At 46.2% G+C, this 22,670-nt stretch overlaps 1 protein-coding gene across 1 annotated transcript in view; it reads left to right on the forward strand.

The window, feature by feature from the left end:
* The window catches only part of MIPEP (mitochondrial intermediate peptidase), a 148,329-nt gene that overhangs the window by 26,509 nt on the left and 99,150 nt on the right, over window positions 1-22,670 (forward strand). Inside the window, exons 3-6 of the mRNA XM_073583024.1 lie at window positions 4,207-4,295; window positions 14,015-14,101; window positions 16,235-16,298; window positions 17,111-17,293. Coding sequence (XP_073439125.1) covers window positions 4,207-4,295; window positions 14,015-14,101; window positions 16,235-16,298; window positions 17,111-17,293 — 423 coding nt within the window. The remainder of the gene's footprint in view (window positions 1-4,206; window positions 4,296-14,014; window positions 14,102-16,234; window positions 16,299-17,110; window positions 17,294-22,670) is intronic.

The raw sequence follows: 22,670 nt of genomic DNA on the forward strand, positions 1-22,670 counted from the left end.
AAAAATGAGAAATCGCTGGTCAACTTTTAACCCTTATAACTTCCTAACAAAAAAAAATTTTGGTTCCAAAATTGTGCTGATGTAAAGTAAACATGTGGGAAATGTTAGTTATCAAGTTTTTTGTGTTCCGTATCTCTGTGATTTAAGGGCATAAAAATTCAAAGTTGGAAAATTGCGAAATTTTCAAAATTTTTGCCAAATTTCCGTTTTTCTCACAAATAAACGCAAGTTATTTGAATGAAATTTTACCACTAACATGAAGTACAATATGTCACGAGAAAACATTGTCAGAATCACCGGGATCCATGGAAGCGTTCCATAGTTATAACCTCATAAATGTACAGTGGTCAGAATTGTAAAAATTGGCCCGGTCATGAACGTGCAAACCACCCTTGGGGGTGAAGGGGTTAAACCTGACAGGGCACACCTGTGAAGTGAAAACCATTTCCGGTGACTACCTCTTGAAGCCCATCAAGAGAATGCCAAGAGTGTGCAAAGCAGTAATCAAAACAAAAGGTGGCTACTTTTAACAACCTATAGTATAAGACATATTTTCAGTTGTTTCACACTTTTTTGTTAATTATATAATTCCACATGTGTTAATTCATAGTTTTGATGACTTCATAGTGAATCAACAATTGTCATAGTCATGAAAATAAAGAAAACACTTTGAGTGAGAAGGTGCATTCAAACTTCTGGTCTGTACTGTATGTGTGTGTGTATGTATATGTATGTATATATATATATATTGTGTGTGTGTATATATGTGTGTGTGTGTATATATATATATATATATATATATATATATATATATATATATATATACATACAGTGGGGCAAAAAAGTATTTAGTCAGTCAGCAATAGTGCAAGTTCCACCACTTAAAAAGATAAGAGGCGTCTGTAATTTACATCATAGGTAGACCTCTACTATGGGAGACAAACTGAGAAAAAAAATCCAGAAAATCACATTGTCTGTTTTTTTTCATTTTATTTGCATATTATGGTGGAAAATAAGTATTTGGTCAGAAACAAAATTTCATCTCAATACTTTGTGATATATCCTTTGTTGGCAATGACAGAGGTCAAACGTTTTCTGTAAGTCTTCACAAGGTTGCCACACACTGTTGTTGGTATGTTGGCCAATTCCTCCATGCAGATCTCCTCTAGAGCAGTGATGTTTTTGGCTTTTCGCTTGGCAACACGGACTTTCAACTCCCTCCAAAGGTTTTCTATAGGGTTGAGATCTGGAGACTGGCTAGGCCACTCCAGGACCTTGAAATGCTTCTTACGAAGCCACTCCTTCGTTGCCCTGGCGGTGTGCTTTGGATCATTGTCATGTTGAAAGACCCAGCCACGTTTCATCTTCAATGCCCTTGCTGATGGAAGGAGGTTTGCACTCAAAATCTCACGATACATGGCCCCATTCATTCTTTCATGTGCCCGGATCAGTCGTCCTGGCCCCTTTGCAGAGAAACAGCCCCAAAGCATGATGTTTCCACCACCATGCTTTACAGTAGGTATGGTGTTTGATGGATGCAACTCAGTATTCTTTTTCCTCCAAACACGACAAGTTGTGTTTCTACCAAACAGTTCCAGTTTGGTTTCATCAGACCATAGGACATTCTCCCAAAACTCCTCTGGATCATCCAAATGCTCTCTAGCAAACTTCAGACGGGCCCGGACATGTACAGGCTTAAGCAGTGGGACACGTCTGGCACTGCAGGATCTGAGTCCATGGTGGCGTAGTGTGTTACTTATGGTAGGCCTTGTTACATTGGTCCCAGCTCTCTGCAGTTCATTCACTAGGTCCCCCCACGTGGTTCTGGGATTTTTGCTCACCGTTCTTGTGATCATTCTGACCCCACGGGGTGGGATTTTGCGTGGAGCACCAGATCAAGGGAGATTATCAGTGGTCTTGTATGTCTTCCATTTTCTAATTATTGCTCCCACAGTTGATTTCTTCACTCCAAGCTGGTTGGCTATTGCAGATTCAGTCTTCCCAGCCTAGTGCAGGGCTACAATTTTGTTTCTGGTGTCCTTTGACAGCTCTTTGGTCTTCACCATAGTGGAGTTTGGAGTCAGACTGTTTGAGGGTGTGCACAGGTGTCTTTTTATACTGATAACAAGTTTAAACAGGTGCCATTACTACAGGTAATGAGTGGAGGAAAGAGGAGACTCTTAAAGAAGAAGTTACAGGTCTGTGAGAGCCAGAAATCTTGATTGCTTGTTTCTGACCAAATACTTATTTTCCACCATAATATGCAAATAAAATGAAAAAAAAAACAATGTGATTTTCTGGATTTTTTTTTCTCAGTTTGTCTCCCATAGTTGAGGTCTACCTATGATGTAAATTACAGACGCCTCTCATCTTTTTAAGTGGTGGAACTTGCACTATTGCTGACTGACTAAATACTTTTTTGCCCCACTGTGTATATATATATATATATATATATATATATATATATATATAAAACCCTATGACTTATCTCAGCTAAGACAAAGCCTAGATCCTCAGGCTACATTCACACCATAGGCGTAGCCAGGATCAAACCTGGGTGGGGGGGCAGAACCTCAGGGTGTGTGCAGACGCTGCGGAATCCGCTACGGATTAATCCGCACGAATTTTGCAAAAACCGCAGATAAACCGCAGGTCAAAAGACCTGCGGTTTTGCCTGCGGTTTGGTCCTGCGGATTCACCATCTCCACAATGGTGGAGATAGGAACCCGCTGCGGATTCCGCAGAAAGAATTGACATGTCAATTCTTTCTGCGGTTTCAAAACCGCAGGACATCCGCGCGGATTTTTCCGCACCGTCTACACAGCGGTTTTTGTTTACCATTCATTTGAATGGTACTGTACACCGGAGCTAAAACTGCTGCGGGTCCGCAGCGGAATCCGCAGCGTGTGCACATACCGTCATACTTTTCCGCAGAACCTCATACTGCGCACCTCAGCTGCTGCAGAACCTCATACTGCACTCCCCTACACTTGAAAATAAAGCCTGCATCTTAAGAAGATGTGGTGGTGATGAATGCAGTCTGTTTATTCCAACTATCAATTGATGTTGATGTGTTACTGAAGACGAGCAATTCCTGTCCTGGGCGTCCTTTTGGGCAGCTATGAGGTGTACCTGACTGGTGCTATGTAAATAAAAGGAGTGTTAGTCTGTGTGCTACCCGGCTTTCATTCTTTTTGGTACAGATACGATATGGATAGATAGAGCAGATTTCTAATCTACTTTTGCTATTGAAAACATCTATCGGCTCAAAAACCTTTCAGGTGATGCGTTTTTTTAGAAAGCTGATCGTTTTTTGCAGCTGAAAAACATATCCTCAAAAAACGCAGGAAAAACGCTGTGTGTGAATGTAGCCTTAGGTCAGGAATAGAACAGCCATTTATAGGACATTTCATAACTTTCCCAATTTCCGATGAAAAAATATTCCGCACATTCTGCATTGAACTACTGTACCCAATTTATTATATATTTTAGGAGTCGGAGTCGGTCCATTTTATTCCGACTCCACCAAAATGAGCTCCGACTCCACGACTCCGACTCCACAGCCCTGGGTTTTGATGCGGGCTCACCGCCAGAGCCCTCATCAAAGTGGGGGTACTGCCATTGGACGTACTATTTCATCCAATGGCAGTAAGGGGTTAAAGGAGTTTAACAATGATAACTTATCCTAAGGATAGATCATCAATGTCTGATTGGAAAAGTGGCTGCGGACGGGTACTGCACACCCACCCTCTATTGATTTGAATAGGGGGCAGAGGGGCAGTACGCAGCCACTACACAGTCTACAGAGCTGTGATGTGTAGCAGCTCTGGCCAACACCGGCACCCATCAGTGTTAAAGTCCAGTGTTAAAGTCCAGGACATCTATAACTGAATCTGTGGGAAACATTGCTATTTTGGGTCTAAAAATTTTAACTTTCATATAGTGGGCAACTACTCATTGCTGAATTGACATATACCTATGGCTTGTTACTGTCCACCTCATGTCCAATAAGGGGCACATCCCTTGCCGCTAGTCCAAAAATTGCATAAGAATAAGGAAAAACTTGCATCTGTGCCGTGCTATGTAGACCTGGTCTTAATTGCTTCCTGGGCTTAGTGCGTACGGGTGACCTGCTGTTAATTATGTGGCTCCATGTCGTAGTATGGATCATTCATGTGTATTCATCATTTTATTCCAACATTGCAGGCTGATTTTGTGAAGGTGGCCCATCCCGACCCTTCATTCAGAGAAGCAGCTGAGGAAGCCTGCAGGAACATAGGTACCATGGTGGAGAAGTATGTGACCGGCGTCCAAGCTGTTCTGCTGTCTGTCTACACTGTGTGATTGTGACTCAAAGATGAGATGATGTGTTTCTGCCTTGTTCACGCTGCGTTTGCAATGCACACTCTGTCTATCTAGTGACTACATCTGAAATATCCATATGCCCCTTTCACCTCACAGATGGACAAAGACACAAAAAAAGTGGTTTTTGAACGTCTCAAAAGTCTGCGATATTTCGGTAAACTGCTTTTTTTTGTACTGTATATAAGGCTATGTGCACAGAGTTTTTGAGCCAAAACTGACCGGAAACTCTCCAGATCCTGATCCAAAACTTGGAGTTTCTGCTTCAAAAGCTCATCAAAAAGAGTCAATGCGCACGTACACGAAAAAGAGCGTGTGACATAACTTTTCTAACACAGAGGTATCCCACAGAAACAAATCGGGCACGGTTCATCAAAGCTTTCACGACGAAATTCTGGTGTAAAAGGTTTGGAAAGTTCCAAAATGTAGGTGCAACTTGGAGTTTCTCCCAGTGCTACCAAAATGGTCGGTGGTGGGGCGTGAGCGTTCCATACACCAATACCCGAGTGGAGTCAGGTATAGCGCATCAGACACTGTGTGGAGGCCTCAGGCCATCATCTCCGACTCGAGGATCAATATTAACAAACAAAGCATTAAGTGTCTTATCACTGGGGTCCCACCGCTTTTTCAAGACAACTTATGACCGCCACATTCAGTTGGCCATAAATCGGCTTAAAAATAAAGTTCATAGGAGGAAACTGTTTTCAGACCTTGCCTGGAGATGAGCTCGCTGATGGATTCAGTGATCTAATTTTGCCATGTATTATGATGCATAGAGGCTGTAGAAGAACCAACATTTCTCCTACGCCTCATTGGGGACACAGACAGTGGGTGTTATGCTCCTTGCCACTAGGAGGACACTAAGTAAACACAGGAAAAAGTTAACTCCTCCCCTGCAGTATACACCCTCTCGCTGGCTGGGAATTCCCCAGTTCTTGCTTAGTGTCTGTAGGAGGCACTTGGGTCTGACTTCAGACCCCACCATATTTATTTTATTTTTGAATTTTCTGTAAATTTTTATTTTTTAATTAACGGAGTAAAGGGGGCGATGGTTCCTTTCTACGGCCCGCTCTCTCCCGAACCAACAACAGGCAAACACGTGGAGTATACCTCTCCATACACTTTCCTGTGACGACTGGGGCTGATTCTTCTGGCGATGGTTCCTTTATGGTCCCGTTACCCCTCACGGATACGAGGGCGAGCACACGGAACGCACGGAGAAGATTTGACCAGCGCTTTTGGATGCCCTGAATCAGCCCCATAGCTCTCCGTCCCCCTGCCCATAGGGTGGATCGATTTACATTGCGCCGCCCACTGTTAGCGCCGCCTCCCACGCCTTTGGCGCCTCTCGCTCTGTACGAGAGGCTCCCTGCTAGTCTCGGGGGGCCATGTCTTTAACCCCTTCTCTGCTCCTCGGGCTCTGACGGCTGTGGGGGTGCGCGCACGGATGGAAAACACCTGGTGACGCTACACGGCCACCGATATTCCTCCCAGGGACACAGCGTCATGACCGCGGGTAAGCTGCATCTCTCTCAGAGAAAAGCTTAACCCCTTCACTGCACATTCCCTGCAGCTGCAGCCCAGGCTCAGCTTGTAACCCTTTCACGGGTACTATGTCTCAGTCTAAGAAGCAAAAAAGGGGGCTAATAAGAAGCGCACTGCGTTCTTTACCGCTGGTACCTATTGCAAGACTGTCTTGCCCAGTACCCAGACTAATCCGCTATGCATGGATTGTGACCCTGCTTGTGCTAAAACGCCATCCGCCGCTCGTGCAAGGTGCTCCCTGCATTTAGTCCCCCTGTGTGGGCTGCGTCATTGTCACGGTCTGTGGAGTCACTGACCAAGGCTATAGACTCCTCCTGGAATCCTCTTTAAGTCAGAATGCGTCTTTACCGCCCGAGGAGGGCTTTGGAGACGGTCGGGAACCGTCCGCCAGCAGGTGTCGTGCTCGTTCAAGAGATCCTCAGGTCTCTAGAAAGTGGACCTATGACGCGTCCCCTAGTCACGCTTGCGATTCAGTATCGGCGAGTTCTGTCTCTCGCTATCCCTCTCCTAATGTTCGCAGAGAACATGTCTCTGAATTAGAGTCTGACACGTCAGTCCCTCAGAATTCCCCAAATGTCCATGAATCGCTTGATTCTCTGACAGTCAACAAGTTTCTGACGTTGGACGAGGAGAATATTCCCGCTCCGGAACACGTTATCTCCTTTAAGAAGACTAAACGTGTACGCAGGGTATTTGCCAGCCATCCGGAGTTGAAGGACATTGTCTAGAAACGTAGGAACCGACCACATAAGTGGTTCACAGGGAAAAAGCCTATCGAGGCTAAATACCCCATTACTCCAAATCTAATGAAGGATTGGTTACAGTCCCCCTCGGTGGATCCTCCTGTATTGTGTCTTGCTCCTAAAACGCTATGATCCGTTTCTGAGGGCTCTTCAGTCAGAAACCCCTCCGATTGTCAAATTGGCTACCTCACCAGTTCAGTTTTTGGAGCTTCAGGAGCGGCCTTTTTCCCATCTTTCGCGGCGACTTGAGTGGCTAAGGCAATCACCACTTGGGCAGAAGTCTTAATTACTGCCTTCCAACGTAGCAATCCTCCTCCGGAGACAACCAGTGTATCCAAGCATATAATTCACGCAGGGGATTTTGCAGTAGACGCCTCTTTAGATGCCGCTAATTGCGCTGCTAAGGCAACCGCTAATGCAGTCTCCATCAGAAGAGCCCTATGGCTACGCGACTGGCGGGCAGATTCCACCTCCTTAGACTTCTCTGCTGTAACAAACTGGTCGCCTGGCTACGTCGATGGTGCCGTCAGCAACGATTTGGATTTCTGGATCACGGAGTGAACTACTTATACGATGGACTACTTGCTAGAGATGGGGTGCACCTTACGAAGACTGGTAAGCATGTATTTGGAAGTCGCCTTGCTACACTTGTAAGGAGAGCTTTAAACTAGAACAACATGGGAAGGGAAGCAAAAGACCAGAAAAAGCCATACACCTGACAAATGCTATTGAGAACTCTGCTATTAGAAGTGGAAAGGAAGAACAAAGACGAAAGAATCTAATTAATAAAAATATTGGAGAAAGAGAAACCAATCACAAACTAAAATGTTTCTATACTAATGCACAAAGCATGGGCAACAAACAAGGAGAATTGGAACTACTAACACAGGAAAAGAAATATGATGTCATTGGAATCACTGAAACTTGGTGGGACAATACACATGATTGGAATACAAGACTAGAAGGATACAACTTATTTGCAAGAAACAGACTTGATAAACGAGGAGGGGGTGTCGCATTGTATGTTAGAAACGCGTATATCTGCACAGAGATTGAAGCTTCAGAGACTGGGAGTTCTGTGGAAACTGTTTGGGTAAGAATACAAGGACAGAACAATGGAAAGGACACCATTGTAGGCATTTACTACAGGCCGCCTGTGCAAGCTGAAGCTATGGATGAACTCTTTATGCATCAAATGGCCAAGTTCTCCAAAAAATATGACATAGTTGTCATGGGAGATTTCAACTATCCAGACATTTGTTGGGAATCTCTCTCAGGCAAAACTAACAGGTCAAGGAAATTCTTATCCTCTCTTGCTGACAACTTTATCTTCCAAAAGGTAAGGGAGAAAACAAGGGGAACTGCTACCTTGGATCTAATCCTTATAAACAGGGAGGAAATGGTTGAGGAGGTAAAAGTGGCTGGGACCCTAGGAGGTAGCGACCATGCTATTTTAGAATTTTGGATAACTAGAGGCGGAAGACCTGTGAAGACTCAGACGTCAAGGTTAGATTTCAGAAAGGCAGATTTTAAGGGATTCAGAAAGAGAATTAGAGGGATCCAATGGCTGGATATCCTTAAAGACAAAAATGTCCAGGAAGGATGGGAAATCTTGAAAAATGAAATTCTCAAAGCACAGTTGTTAACAATTCTGAAAAGAGGGAAGAATAGGAAGCAGTTAAGGAAACCAGGATGGATGAACACAGAACTTAAGCACATGCTAAAAAGGAAGAAAAAAATGTTTATAAAATGGAAAGAGGGAGGCATATCTAAAGAAGAATATAATGCTGTCTGCAGAACCTGCAGGGCACAAATCAGATTATCTAAAGCTGAAAATGAATTGAGGCTTGCAAGAGATGTCAAAAGCAATAATAAAGGATTTTGGGGATATGTCAAAAGTAAAAGAAAAGTCAAAGATGCTATAGGATTTTTACAGGATGAAAATGATGAAATGGTAAGACAGGATGTTGAGAAGGCTGAACTTTTAAATTCCTATTTTGCATCTGTTTTCTCTCAGAAAGGAAATGTAACATCAACTGTTATTCACTGTCCTATTAAGGGAATAGAAGAATCCAGGATATCTATGAACAGAAAGATAGTGAGAAAACACTTAGCTAGCCTAAATGAATTCAAGTCTCCAGGTCCAGATGAATTACACCCCAGAGTACTGAAGGAGATAGCAGAAGAAATTTTTGAACCCCTCTCTATAATCTTTGAAAATTCTTGGAGAACAGGAGAAGTGCCAGAAGACTGGAGAAGAGCAAATGTTGTTCCTATCTTCAAAAAGGGGAAGAAGGTGGACCCAGGTAACTATAGGCCGGTGAGTCTGACTTCTATACCAGGAAAGATCTTTGAACAAATTATTAAACAACATGTATGTCAATACCTGGATAAGAATGAAGTGATTAAACAGAGTCAGCATGGGTTTGTAACTAATAAGTCATGTCAGACTAACTTAATTTCCTTCTATGACGGTATCACTGATTGGTTGGATCAAGGAAATGCTGTAGATATAGTATATCTTGACTTCAGCAAAGCATTTGACAAAGTCTCTCATACAATCCTTATTGAAAAAATGATTAAGTATGGAATGGACAAGGCAACTGTTAGGTGGATTCATAACTGGCTTAGTGATCGGACCCAAAGAGTGGTCGTAAATGGCTGCACATCCAGTTGGAAGAATGTCTCAAGTGGGGTACCACAGGGCTCTGTCCTGGGCCCTGTATTGTTCAACATCTTTATCAACGATTTAGATGAAGGAATTGAGGGTAAACTGATTAAATTTGCTGATGACACAAAGCTAGGAGGGATAGCTAATACTAGAGAAGAGAGAGGGAGGATTCAAAAAGATTTAAATAAACTGGAGAAGTGGGCAGCAACTAACAGAATGGTTTTTAACAGGGAGAAATGCAAAGTACTACATCTGGGCAATAAAAATGGAAAAAGCATATATAGAATGGGAGGAATAGGGCTAAGTGACAGCACATGTGAAAAAGACTTGGGTATACTAATAGATCACAGACTGAATATGAGTCAACAGTGTGATGCAGCAGCAAAAAAGGCAAATGCAATTCTAGGATGTATTAACAGAAGCATACAGTCTAGATCACGTGAAGTCATTATTTCCCTCTACTCCTCTTTGGTCAGACCTCATCTGGAATATTGTGTCCAGTTTTGGGCACCACATTTTAAAAAAGACATCAACAAACTGGAGCAAGTTCAGAAAAGAGCGACCAGAATGGTGACCGGTCTGCAAACCCTGTCTTATGAGGAAAGGTTGCAGGATTTGGGAATGTTTAGTTTGCAAAAGAGAAGACTGAGAGGAGACTTAATAGCTGTCTACAAATATCTAAAGGGCTGTCACATTGTAGAAGGATCAACTTTATTCTCATTTGCACAAGGAAAGACTAGAAGCAATGGGATGAAACTGAATGGGAGGAGACACAGATTAGATATTAGAAAAAACTTTTTGACAGTTAGAGTGATCAATGAGTGGAACAAGCTGCCACGAGAAGTGGTGAGTTCTCCTTCAATGGAAGTCTTCAAACAGAGGCTGGACAGACATCTGACTGGGATGATTTAGCGAATCCTGCTTTGAGCAGGGGGTTGGACCAGATGGCCCAGGAGGTCCCTTCCAACTCTACGATTCTATGATTCTATTCTATGATTCTATTCTATGACAAGAAACTAGTCCAGCTCATTTCTGACAATTCCGGGGGGAAGAGTAGGTTTCTTCCTCAACAAGGGGCTGCCCGGCCGTTTTCGGAATCAACAGCCGACTCGTTTCTCGACCTTTTTCCCAACAGCTCCAGCTGGTCCTCACAACCTTCTCTTCTGGATCAGGTTGGTCCCCGCGTGGAGACAGAGGTGCCCAGGTCTCTTACAGACCTAACTGCTCTTGGAAACCCAGGCCGACAGCATCTGGATCTAAGGAAGCAGATCCCATAGATCCTCTACTCAACGACTTGTTGTGGTATCCGGCAGACACCGAAAAAGTAGGCAGCCGTCTGCTGTCATTTAGTCACAGCCTTCCTTCGGGCTGTTCATGCGCCGCGAAGGGACGGAGTCATCCTTCTGGTCCCTCAAGACGAATGGTTCAGCGTTTTTTTATTCAAACCTTTCTTTGTGGTTCCAAAGAAGAAAGAAACGATGCGGTCTAGTTCGTTGCCTTGCCCTTCGGTCTCGCCACTGCCCCCAGGGTCTATACCAAGGCCATGGCGGCTGTCATGGCCATTCTCCACGCTCGGGGAGTGGTGGTACTGCCGTAACTGGATGACCTGCTGATCAAGGGTCCATCCCTTCCAGCCTGCGAGAAATCCGTGGATATCACAGTAAATACACTTTCTCGCCTGGGTTGGAAGATAAACTTTGAAATGTCTTCCCAACACCGGTCCAGCAGATTTCCTTTTTGGAATTGATCTTGGACTCTTCCCGTGGGTTGGTCATTCTCACTCCAGAAAAGGCCCGAGCCTTACGTTTTCAGCATGATAGTTCTCGGAAACATGGTGGCAGCGATGGGAGCGATCCCATTCGCAGAGCTCCATTTCCGCCCTTTACAACATGCGTTGCTGGTAACTTGGGACAAGAACCCGTTCTCCCTGGACCGCCGGTTCCCTCTGTCCCTGCGGGTCAGACGAGCCCCCAAGCGGGGGACCCTGAAATCCTCCCTGAGTTAAGGGAAGTTCCTTCTCCCAGTACAATGGTCGGTGGTGACCATCGATGCCAGTCTCCTAGGCTGGTGTGTGGTTTTTTTCTTCGTCACCACACTGCACAGGGTCGTTGGTTAGTTCGAGAGTCACGTCTCCCCATCAACATCTTGGACATTCGAGCGATCAAATTGGCTCTACTGAATTTCCACCATCTCCTCGCAGGTCACCTCATCAATCCGACAACGCCACGGCTGTTGCGTATATCTACCGTCAGGGGTTCTTGGAGCAGGATGGACATGCACGAAGTGAGTCGCATCCTCCATTGGGCCGAGACCAACCATTCGCCCATCTCCGCAATCCACACCCCAGGTGTGGACAATTGGGCGGTGATTTTTCTCTCAGTCGCCAAGGCCTTGCCTCAGGAGAGTGGTCTCTTTATCCGGAGGTTTTTTCAGCAGATCTGCCATCGCTGAGGGACTCCGGATGTGGATCATATGGCCTAAAGACTAAACAACAGGGTTCTTCGATTCATTACCCGTTCGCGCGATCCATGCGCCATCCGAGCGCACACCCTAGTTCTGCCGTGGCATCGGTTCCGGCTCCCGTGCATGCTTCTCTTGCTCCCGAGGGTCATCAAGAAAATTAGAGCAGAGGGAATACCAGTGATCCTATTCGCACCGGCCATGGTATGCAGAACTAGTACAACTAGTCGCCGGCGTTCCCTGGAGACTTCCAGATCGCATGGATCTACTCTCACAGGGCCCAATTTACCACCAGAACTCCGGGGCCCTGTCTTTGACGGCGTGGCCATTGAATCCTGTTTTTTAGCACAGGCTGTTTTTTCTCCCGATGTGATCTCCACCATGATTAATGTTAGGAAGCCCGTGTCCATGCACACTTATCACCGCACCTGGAGAACCTTCTTCTTATGGTGCAAGGATCATGGTCGATTCCCTCTGGTGTTTTCTATTCTTTCCTTATTGGAATTTCTACAATCCAGATTAACGTCAGGTTTCGCGCTTAGCTCGCTCAAGGGCCAGATTTCAGCCTTGTCAGTGCTATTCCAATGCAAAATTGCCAACAGACTTCAGATGAAGACATTCATTCACAGAGTCTCCCAGGTGGCGCCTCTACATTTTAAGGGCCATTGGAATCATGGGACTTTAACTTGGTTCTCGAAGCCTTCGGGAGGCTCTTTTCGAACCACTGCAGGACCTACCACTAGCTATATTCTCTCTTGGAAGTTGGTCTTTCTAGCGGCAATTACGTCAATTACACAAGATTCTGATTTGGCAGCCCTGTCCTGCCGTCTTCCATTCCTGAATTTTCATCAGGACGAGGCAGCTCTCGGGACGTCCCCGTCTTTCCTGCCCAAAGTCGGGTCTTCTTTTCATCTCAATGAAGAAATTGTTTGGCCTTCCTTCTGTCCAGCTCCAGTCCATTGCATTGAGAGGGCCTTCCACACCCTTGATGTGGTCAGGGCTCTGAAACGGTACATCTCACGGACGGCTCCCTTCCACAAGTCACATGCCCTGTTCGTACTTCCACAGGGGCATAGGAAGGGTCTAGCCGTTTCAGAAACCACGCTAGCCAGGTGGATTTGCTTGGTTATTCAGGAATCCTACCGTGTCCGGGACACACCTGTCCCAGCGAGGATTCAGGGGCATTCTATCCGCTCAGTTGGGCGCCTCTTGGGCCATTCGGCACCAGGCATCGGCAGAACAGGTCTTCAATGCTGTGACTTAGTCCAGCCTGCATACCTTTACGAAACATTACCAAATTCATTCTCAGGCCTGTCTGCAAGGCTGCAACTTGGTCCAGCCTGCATACCTTTACAAAACATTACCAAATTCATGCTCAGGCCTCTGCGAATGCAGCTTTTGGCAGACGCATCCTGCAATCGGCAGTACCACAGTGTTAAGCCCAGTGGTACATGGGGTATTAGCAGTTGTATGCTCCCCACCCAGAGACTGCTTTAGGACATCCCACTGTCTGTGTCCCCCAATGAGGCGTAGGAGAAATAGGGATTTTTGTGTACTCACCGTAAAATCCTTTTCTCCGAACCAATAATTGGGGGACACAGCACCCACCCTGTTTGGCCTATTGGCTCACTGTAGCATTTTTAGGTTTTGACAGAGCTATGATTATTGTCATTCGTTTAATGCTCCTACTGCTTTTTTCACCGAACTGGGGAATTCCCAGCCAGCGAGAGGGTGTATACTGCAGGGGAGGAGTTAACTTTTTTCTGTGTTTACTTAGTGTCCTCCTAGTGGCAAGCAGCATAACACTCACTGTCTGTGTCCCCCAATTATTGGCTCGGAGAAAAGGATTTTACGGTGAGTACACAAAAATCCCTATTTTTATTAAACCCAATTGCAAAAATGCATAGGTTAAAGTGAATCCTGAATGGCAAGGTAGATTAAAAAATTATCCCTGAAGGTTTAAATAAAAAAGAGAATCCAGTGTGGTTGTGCACAAGCATTATCTTTCTTGGTACCCTTTTCAAATGCTGTCACTTTTTCTTTTTTTGATTTTAATGTATTTATATTGTCTCTTACTCTGTTTGGTTTTTTTTATGAATTTTGTATAGTAAAGGTATCATTTGATATTAAGCATACTCAGGATGTGTGGCCCTTCGTTTTTACATTTGCCTTTGCTGTTGATAGGACTGCGGAAAAGTCTGCTGTGGTTATAGACTGATTTCCTTTTTTGCAGGTTAAACACAAATGTCAAACTGTGTGAAAGTTTGCGTCGACTTCTGGAAAACAAGTCCGTGATGGATTCTCTGGACCCAGAAACAAGGTACGTTTTACTGTGTAAGTATGTTATTGAGGAATGCCACGAAGGCCGGGTTCAGATGGTTGTATTGAAAAGCAGGCCATTCACATTGGCAAATTGCCGCCCTGACTGGCTCTCAGTGCAGTTCCATGTCCCTGCCCACATTGTGGACAGATGCCGGAGTTACACTTACTTTACATCCATTATTGTCTTCCATAAAGTGAAGCAAAGTAGTGCATGCTGCAATTTTTGTTTATTTTTTTTCCATGAAGACTATGAATCCCTGTAGAAAATCGGTGATGTGCACAGGTACACTAAGGCCATGGTCACACTTTCAGTATTTGGTCAGTATTTTACTTCAGTATTTAATGTAAGGCAAAATCTGGAGTGCAACAATCAGAGGAAAAGTATAATAGAAACACATCACTACTTCTGTATTTATCACCCACTCCTGATTTTGGCTTACAAATACTGATGAAAAATGCGGAACATGTGAACGTGGCCTAATAGGTCCATGGTTCACACAGACAGAATATAAGCTCATATGAATAAGCGCTAATACTGTAGATTCATGTGCAGTTATTTCCAGCCAGCATTCTTACTCCTGATGAGGCGGTGGATGTTCTCCTGAGGGATCTCCTCCTAGACCTGGATTAAAGAGTCAACTCCTGGACAGTCTGTGGTGCTACATAGCGTTGGTGGATAGAATGATACATGATGTCCCAGATGTGCTCGACTGGATTCAGGTCTGGTGAACGGGCTTCTTTGCCTTCATCATGCAGGAACTGCTGACGCACTTCAGCCACAAGAGGTCTGGCATTGTCAAACATCAGAAGGATCCCAGGGCCCACTATATGCAGGTGCAGTGGGCCCTGGGATCCTTCTGATGTATGACAGTGCCAGACCTCTTGTGCCTGAAGTGCGTCAGCAGTTTCTGCATGATGAAGGCAAAGAAGCCCGTTCACCAGACCTGAATCCAGTCGAGCACATCTGGGACATCATGTATCATTCTATCCACCAACGCCATCTGAAGATCTCATCCCTGTGTCTAATGGCAGTCAAGGTACCTCTGGCTAGCACATGGAGGGCTGTGCGGCACTCTAAAGAAATGACTCCCCACACCATTACTGACAACTGTCATACTGGAGGATATTGCAGGAAGTAGAAAGTTCACCACGGCGTCTTCAAACTCTGTCACGTCTGTCACATGTGCTCAGTATGAACCTGCTCTCATCCGTGAAGAGCACAGGGCGCCAATGTTGAAGCTGCCAATCTTGGTGTTCTCTAACAAATGTTAATCGCCCTGCATGGTTTTGCGCTGTAAGCTCAACTCCCACTTGTGGATGTCGGGCCCCCATACCACCCCCATGGAATCTGTTTCTGACAGTTTGAGCCGACTCATGGATGTTAGTGGCCTGCTGTAGGCCATTTTCCAAGGCTCTGGCACTGCTCCTCCTGTTTCTCCTTGTACAAAGGAGGAGGTAGCTGTCCTGTTGCTGGGTTGTTACCCTCTTACGACCCCCTCCACGTCTCCTGGTGTACTGGCCTGTCTCATGGTATCTGCCCCATGCTCTGGACACTGTGCTGACAGGCACAGCTACCCTTCTTGCTAGAGCTCGCATTGATGTGCAATCTTGGATGAGCTGCACTACCTGAGCAACTTCTCTGGGTTGTACAGTAGACACCACCTTATGCTACTGTACCTCTAGGAGTGAGATCAATAACAAAATGCAGAAGTGACCAAACAACAGCCAAAAAGGATGAGAGCAGAGAAATGGTCTGTGGTCACCCCTTGCAGAACCACTCCTTTAAAGGGATTGACTTCCTAATTGCCTATCTTGTCTACATGTTGTCTGTTCCATTTGCACTAACAGCAGGAGAAATTGATTCACAATTGGTATTGCTTCATAACTGGGCAGGTTGATTTCACAGAACTGTGATTGACTTGGTGTTACATTATGGCGTTTAAGTGTTCTCTTTATTTTTTCGAACAGTGTGTGTATAGATATATATTAGCATTTTTTTCACAGGGTATATAAAGTACATACAAATATTTGCTGTATATGTATACAGTATATGCTGTATATATATAAGACAAGAATGTACCATAAATCCCAATCACATGTAATGACATTTCTTTTCTTATTTTGTTTCCAGGCGAGTGGCTGAATTGTTTCTAATTGATTTTGAAATCAGCGGCATCCACATGAATGAGGAGAAGGTGAGTCCCGTTTTGCATAAGATGCACGGGGATTGTGTCTGTTGCCTCTCGTGGATTATGTCTGGCACTGTCTGACCTAAATTCTGTAAGCAGAAAGGATTTTATACAGTTGCAATCAAAATTATTTACGCCCCCACCCCCCACCCCTCCATTGCAAATTGAGTTTGTTAGCAACATGTACAAACTTTCTGCTGCTTGCAATAAAACAATCAAGTGAACTATGTAAATAGTTTAACACATTGAGTATAACAAGTGGTTCTTCCAAATTCAACTCAAAATGCAACTTTCACTGATTACTGCAGTCTCGGAATTATTATTCAACGTCCTTATGACAAACACCTTTATTGCTTAGTAGAGCCCCTTTGGCTGATATTACCTGCCACAAGCATGGACACCAGCTTCTGACAACGTTCCTGTGGATTGTCAGCCCTAAAGGGTACAAGCACTTGGCACTTTTAACATTTAAGATAAGACAACCTTTGTATAGGGGTTTTTTTTTGCAACAACAACCCCTGTGTGGAGCTCCTCGCATGTTTATGCATGATATAAACCACCATTCATCGGGGTGACCTTGTAATGCAGCATTTTGTAAGTCGCTTAGATTTCTGTGCACATGTCTGTAATAGTGATTCCCAATCATACTTACCTGATTAGAGGTTTTCTCGAAATCTGATGCAGGCACTGTCCCATTGCAGTCGGGATTTACCACCCCTATAACCAGTATAATTGGAAATATAGGTCCCTCCGGGACTAGAAAATGTGATTGCATTTCGACATCTATAGCGTTAGAATAATTGCTTTGTCTCTTGCAGCGTCAGAAGGCCGTCAACCTGAACGTTGTGATTGCCGACCTCAGTAATGAATTCCTGATGGGATCCAACTTGCCCAATAGGATTGATGTCAGTGTGATACCAGAACATATCCGCTCTCACTTTTCCTGGGATGGAAAGTATATACAAATCAGTGGGATCCACGCAGACTGTCCTGATGATCTGGTAGGTGATTGACAGGAGCACGTTATTAGATGGCTGCTGCCCTTCTGTGCTCAGGAGTTTTGCACAGTACGTGTGCACGAAACTTTTTTTATTTCAATACTCGGTAAACTGAACTTGTTGCCTGGACATGTTCCTTTTAATTCAGGGTGTATGTAAAATTCCCCATAAAAAGAAACAAATTACTTTGTGCCCGCTAAACTGACTGGCGTACAGGAAAAAACGTTTCACACGCCCCTACCTTCAAGAAGCGGAGGTACAAGTCCATGTCCTTCGTATGCGCAGACCCGAAAACTCACAAAACACAGTAAATGAAATCTGATGTGTATGGGACCGCCTACTTCTTATTCATAGTTACATAAGAATGAAAAGAACACATTGGTCCATCAAGGTCAACATTTCTCCCTCTGTTGTACATTGTCTATCATGATTATCTAAAACTTACAATGCCAGTAACTGGGAGAAAAGCAGCTATCCCTTGTATAAAAGCTGCTATAGTGTCTGCCATTACTACCTCTATGGTCGGCATTCCACAGTCTGACTGCTCTAACTGTAAAGAATCCTTTCCTATTTAGCTGATGGAATCGCCTTTCTTCCACCCGAAATAAGTGACCCCTGGTTCTTTGCAAGGGATAAGTCCTGTGCCAGTCCTTTGTACTGGCCACACATATATTTATACGTATAAATGAGGTCTCCTCCATGTCGTCTTTTTTCTAAGCTAAAAAAGACCAACTTTTCCAACCATATGAGAGGCCGTCCATCCCTTGTTATAATCTCATTGCCGCCTTTGAGCTGACTCTAACTTCTGGATATCCTTTTTAAAATGTGGAGCCCAAAACTGGATCCCGTATTCTAGATGTGGCCTCACAAGTGATTTATTCTTTATCGCCTTATTGGGGGACACCGATTACCATGGGTGTATGCTGCTGCTGCTAGGAGGCTGACACTATGCAAAATAAGAAAATTAGCTCCTCCCCGGCAGTATACACCCACCAACAGGCACCAAGCACCTTAGTTTGTGCTTAGTGTCTGTAGGAGGCGGACCGGGATCTCCCCAGATCCACAGTTAACTTTTTCCCTTAGGTTTTCTAGTAGAACGTTTTAATTCTTTGTCTTTTGTTTTTCAGATTCAAGTCGGGAAACAGGGTGTAAGTTTCACCCTGCTTTCCCATATCAGGCGGCTGAGCGAGCAGTGAGGCGTACCCCACGTCGCAACTCTCAGTACCGCTGGCAGGACTTTTTCCCTATCACCTTCTGGTGCTATGGGTTGTGGACAGGTGGCTGGTCCTTGCCAAATCCCCCTCCTCACCCCTCACTCGGGACAGGGCTGAGAGGAAGACGGCGATCGCAAGTAGTGCATACTCCTCATCCGACAAGAGGTTAACGCCGTCTTCTGCAGGATGCGGGTACAGAGGACATTTCCCAGCGGCTTGCCTTATGCTCGTGGGCCCCTGTGATCATCCTCTTCAGGGACGTCAGGTAAGGCCTGTTTCACACTTCCGTTTTTCAAATCCGTCAAAATCCGTTGGTTTCCGTAAAAAAACGGATCCGCCATTTTTTTGCAGGATCCGTTTTTTTTGTCCCATAGACTTCCATTAGTGGTTACCGCGGATCCGTCAAAAAAACGGATCCGTTTTTTTAAAAACGGATCCGTTTGCATCAGTTTCCGTCAAAAAAACGGAAACGGATCCGTTTGGCGGACACAAAAACGGAAGTGTGAAACAGGCCTAAGTGCCTGTACGATCCCTCCAGCCCCGCAGTGTTACCAGAGAACCCATCGGCAGTAACATCTACAGGCTTCCCTGTTTGAATCTCCCGCCTCTCTCCCCTGCCTGCCGCGCACCGCTCTCATCAGCCGCGCGCCTCCCTTTCTATATTCAGGGGGGCACAGAACAATTCACAGCCTGGGCAGGGATTTCAAGGGAATCTGCGGGCATAGTACCTTAATATCGGCGTTTTTTTTTGTCCTGAGTAGTTATCGGGCTGCGGCGACGTCAGTTTTCACTTTCGTTTCATCCCGCTTTCAGCGCGCTCCCTCCTCCTTCTGAGCGTGCTTTCCTTCGCGCCTTTCCCAGCCTATCACAGGGCTTCTTTCTCTTTTGACTTGCCAGCCTCCCCTTCTCCCCGCGCCCTCCCCGCTGCTCTTATCCAATCGCGGCTCAGCCACTAAGCTCCGCCCGCCGCTTCCTTTATACAGTATTTCCTGGTCGTCTTTTCTCTTCCTGTGTTGCGTGGGGGACACTTAGGCGTTCTCTGCTCGCCTGAATCTCGGTAGGCTCTGCTCTGAGGCTCATATTAGCTTCTCTCCGCAGTCTTTCTCCCTAACTTGTGTGGCCATTCAGCGCAGGTTACTTATGCCCAACCCTTCAAGGGATCTCAGCTTCAGGCCCACCGCTACCCACTACGCTTGTGCGCGCTGTAATAAGAAGTGGGCTTCAGGTCAGTCGTTCCCCTTCTGTCCGTCCTGCAGACCTTCCATTATGTCTGCCTCTCAGGAGCACACCGAGTCCTGGGATGAGGATACTCCACCTCCCCCAGAATGGGCTGTGGTAATGTCTCAGTCGGTCGCTGACTTGACTAAAGTTTCTCAGTCTCTGGTCCAGGTCTTAGAACGATTGCCTCTGCTAGCTAGAGCCACCTGCGCACCGACCGCCTCTCAAGGTGAGTCGTCCGCACCTGACTGCGACCTTCAGAGGGACAGACCGGGCAGGAGTTCTAGGAAGCGAGCGCTGTCTACTTCATCCTCCAGCTCGCAGGGTCCTTCTGCCTCTCCTAGGGTTCCTTCGCCCTCCTCAGAAGACGACCTTAAGTCAGGCAATGACTCCCAATCGGGATCTAGTTCAGACGCCGACAACGCATCTAAAACACGGGACATGGTCGATAGTCTCATTTCGGCAATCTTCCAAACCCTTAAAATTAAGCAAGATAAGGCTCCCCCTCAGGAATGCTCTGTGCTCTTTAAACGAGCAAGGCCCCCATCTCGAACCTTTCCCAATCACAAAGAGTTCGATACTACCTTGTCCAAATACTGGGAGCGCCCTGAGCAACGTTACTCAGGTATTTAGATGTGCTGTATCCCTTTGATGCGGACCTGCTCACAAAGTGGACCAAGGCTCCCGAGGTGGATCCCCCAGTTTCACGGATAGCCTCAAAAACGGTTCTATCCCTTCCAGATGGGGCATCGCTTAAAGATCCTACTGACAGGCAGATTGAATCTCTGGCTAAGTCAATCTTTGAGGCATCCGGCGCCTCCCTCTGTCCTATTTTCGCATCCGCCTGGGTGGCGAAAGTCATTTCCGCTTGTGCTAAAATTCTTCGCAGGGGCATCTTAGCGACAGCTCCTCAAGATGAGTTAGCAGATCTGGCAGATCAGATTAACCATGCGGGTAAATACCTTTTGGCCGCCTCCTTGGGCGCGACCGGGTGCGTAGCAAGGGCTAACAGCAACGTAGTAGCTATACGCCGAGTCCTTTGGCTAAAGTCGTGGAATGCGGATACTACTTCAAAAAAGTCGCTTACTAATCTGCCATTCCATGGATCTAGGCTCTTTGGAGCCAAGCTGGATCAGATAATCTCCGATGCCACTGGTGGTAGAAGCACTTCTCTCCCCCAGTCTCGACCAAAACGCTTTTTTAACAGAAAGGATTTTCGGCCATTCAGGTCTTTTCGTCAACTCTCTTCCACGGAAAGATCTGCTCAGCAAGATCTTTCTTCCACCACTAGGGAGCGGGAGCAGAAAAAACCTTCTTAAAAACCCGCTCCCCGCTGGAGATCTAGAGGTCAATACTCCAGGTCTTCAGGCGCCAGTTTCGGCAGGTTTTCCTCCAAGTGATGGGTCACCCCCACCTGGAAGTTGTTCCAGGGTGGGAGGCAGACTTTCCTTTTTCGTCGATGCTTGGCTGTCTGCTGTCAACGACGCTTGGGTCAGAGAAATCGTGGCATCCGGTTACAAGATCGAATTTGCTTCCCCCCCCAAACAGACGATTTTTCCTGTCTCGACCTCCGAGACAGCGGTCCCAGATTCCAGGGTTCCTTCAGGCCATTTCCTCCCTTCTTTCCGCTGGAGTGATTGTGAACGTTTTCAGGGTTCTACTCAAATCTCTTCGTAGTCCCGAAGAAAGACGGCTTCCTTCGTCCAATCCTGGACCTCAAATTGCTCAATCGCCACGTGAAGATTCTTCATTTCAAAATGGAGTCCCTTCGGTCGGTGATAACCTCAATGGAACCCGGAGAATTCCTCGGCTCTGTGGACATACGGGATGCCTATCTTCACATCCCTGTTTGTTTGCAACATCAGAAATATCTTCGTTTTGCGATTCAGGAAAATCACTACCAGTTCACGGCTCTCCCCTTCGGCTTAGCTTCCGCCCCCCGTGTTTTCACGAAGGTGATGGCGACCGTCATGGCCATCCTTCGCTCCAGGGGGATCTTCATCATCCCTTATCTGGACGATCTCTTGATCAAGGGCTCGTCCCGTCAGGACTGCCTTCAGAGTCTTCAGATAACCCTGGACACACTCTGCCGCCTCGGATGGATAGTCAACAAGGAGAAGTCCATTCTGATCCCCACTCAGTGTCTGACCTTTCTGGGCATGGAATTCGACACGAACCTGGCCCGGGTGTGTCTTCCGAGGGAAAAAATTTACGGCTTTTTCCAAGGGAATCAAAATCCTCAAACGGCCAGCACCCATTCCCCTTCGGTCCTGCATGAAGGTTCTGGGGAAGATGGTAGCTTCCATGGAAGCAGTACCCTTTGCACAATTTCATCTTCGTCCCCTCCAGCTATCCCTTCTTTCAGCCTGGGACAAGTCCACGCTGTCCTTGGATTGTCCCACTCTCCTTCCTCTCAGAGTGAGGCAATCCCTGACTTGGTGGGCAATGCCAGCGTCAGTTCTACAAGGGAGGTCCTTTCTTCCGCTTCAGTGGTAAGTCATCACCACCGATACCAGCCTTCTAGGCTGGGGAGCGGTGTTCCATCAGAAAACGGCCCAAGGACGCCGGAATCCACAGGAGGCTCTTCTACCTATCAATCTTCTGGAGATTAGAGCGATCTTCCTGGCCCTTCTTCGCTGGCAGCCTCTCCTCGTCGGCAAGCCAGTCCGCATTCAGTCGGACAACGCCACGGCTGTGGCGTACATAAACCACCAGGGGGGCACTCGCAGCAAGCAAGTAATGTCAGAAGTGGCCAAGATACTGCGCTGGGCGGAACGTTACGTTCCGGCAATCTCAGCCATTCACATTCCAGGGGTGGAAAATTGGGCAGCCAACTTTCTGAGTCGTCAAGGTCTAGCATCAGGCGAACGGGCTCTTCATCCCACAGTCTTCGATCAGATATGCCAGCGCTGGGGCTCACCGGATGTCGATCTCATGGCATCTCGGAT

This window comes from Dendrobates tinctorius, unplaced genomic scaffold (assembly GCF_039654945.1).
Source record: "Dendrobates tinctorius isolate UK_male_01 unplaced genomic scaffold, ASM3965494v1 ptg000075l, whole genome shotgun sequence".
NCBI lineage: Eukaryota > Metazoa > Chordata > Amphibia > Anura > Dendrobatidae > Dendrobates > Dendrobates tinctorius.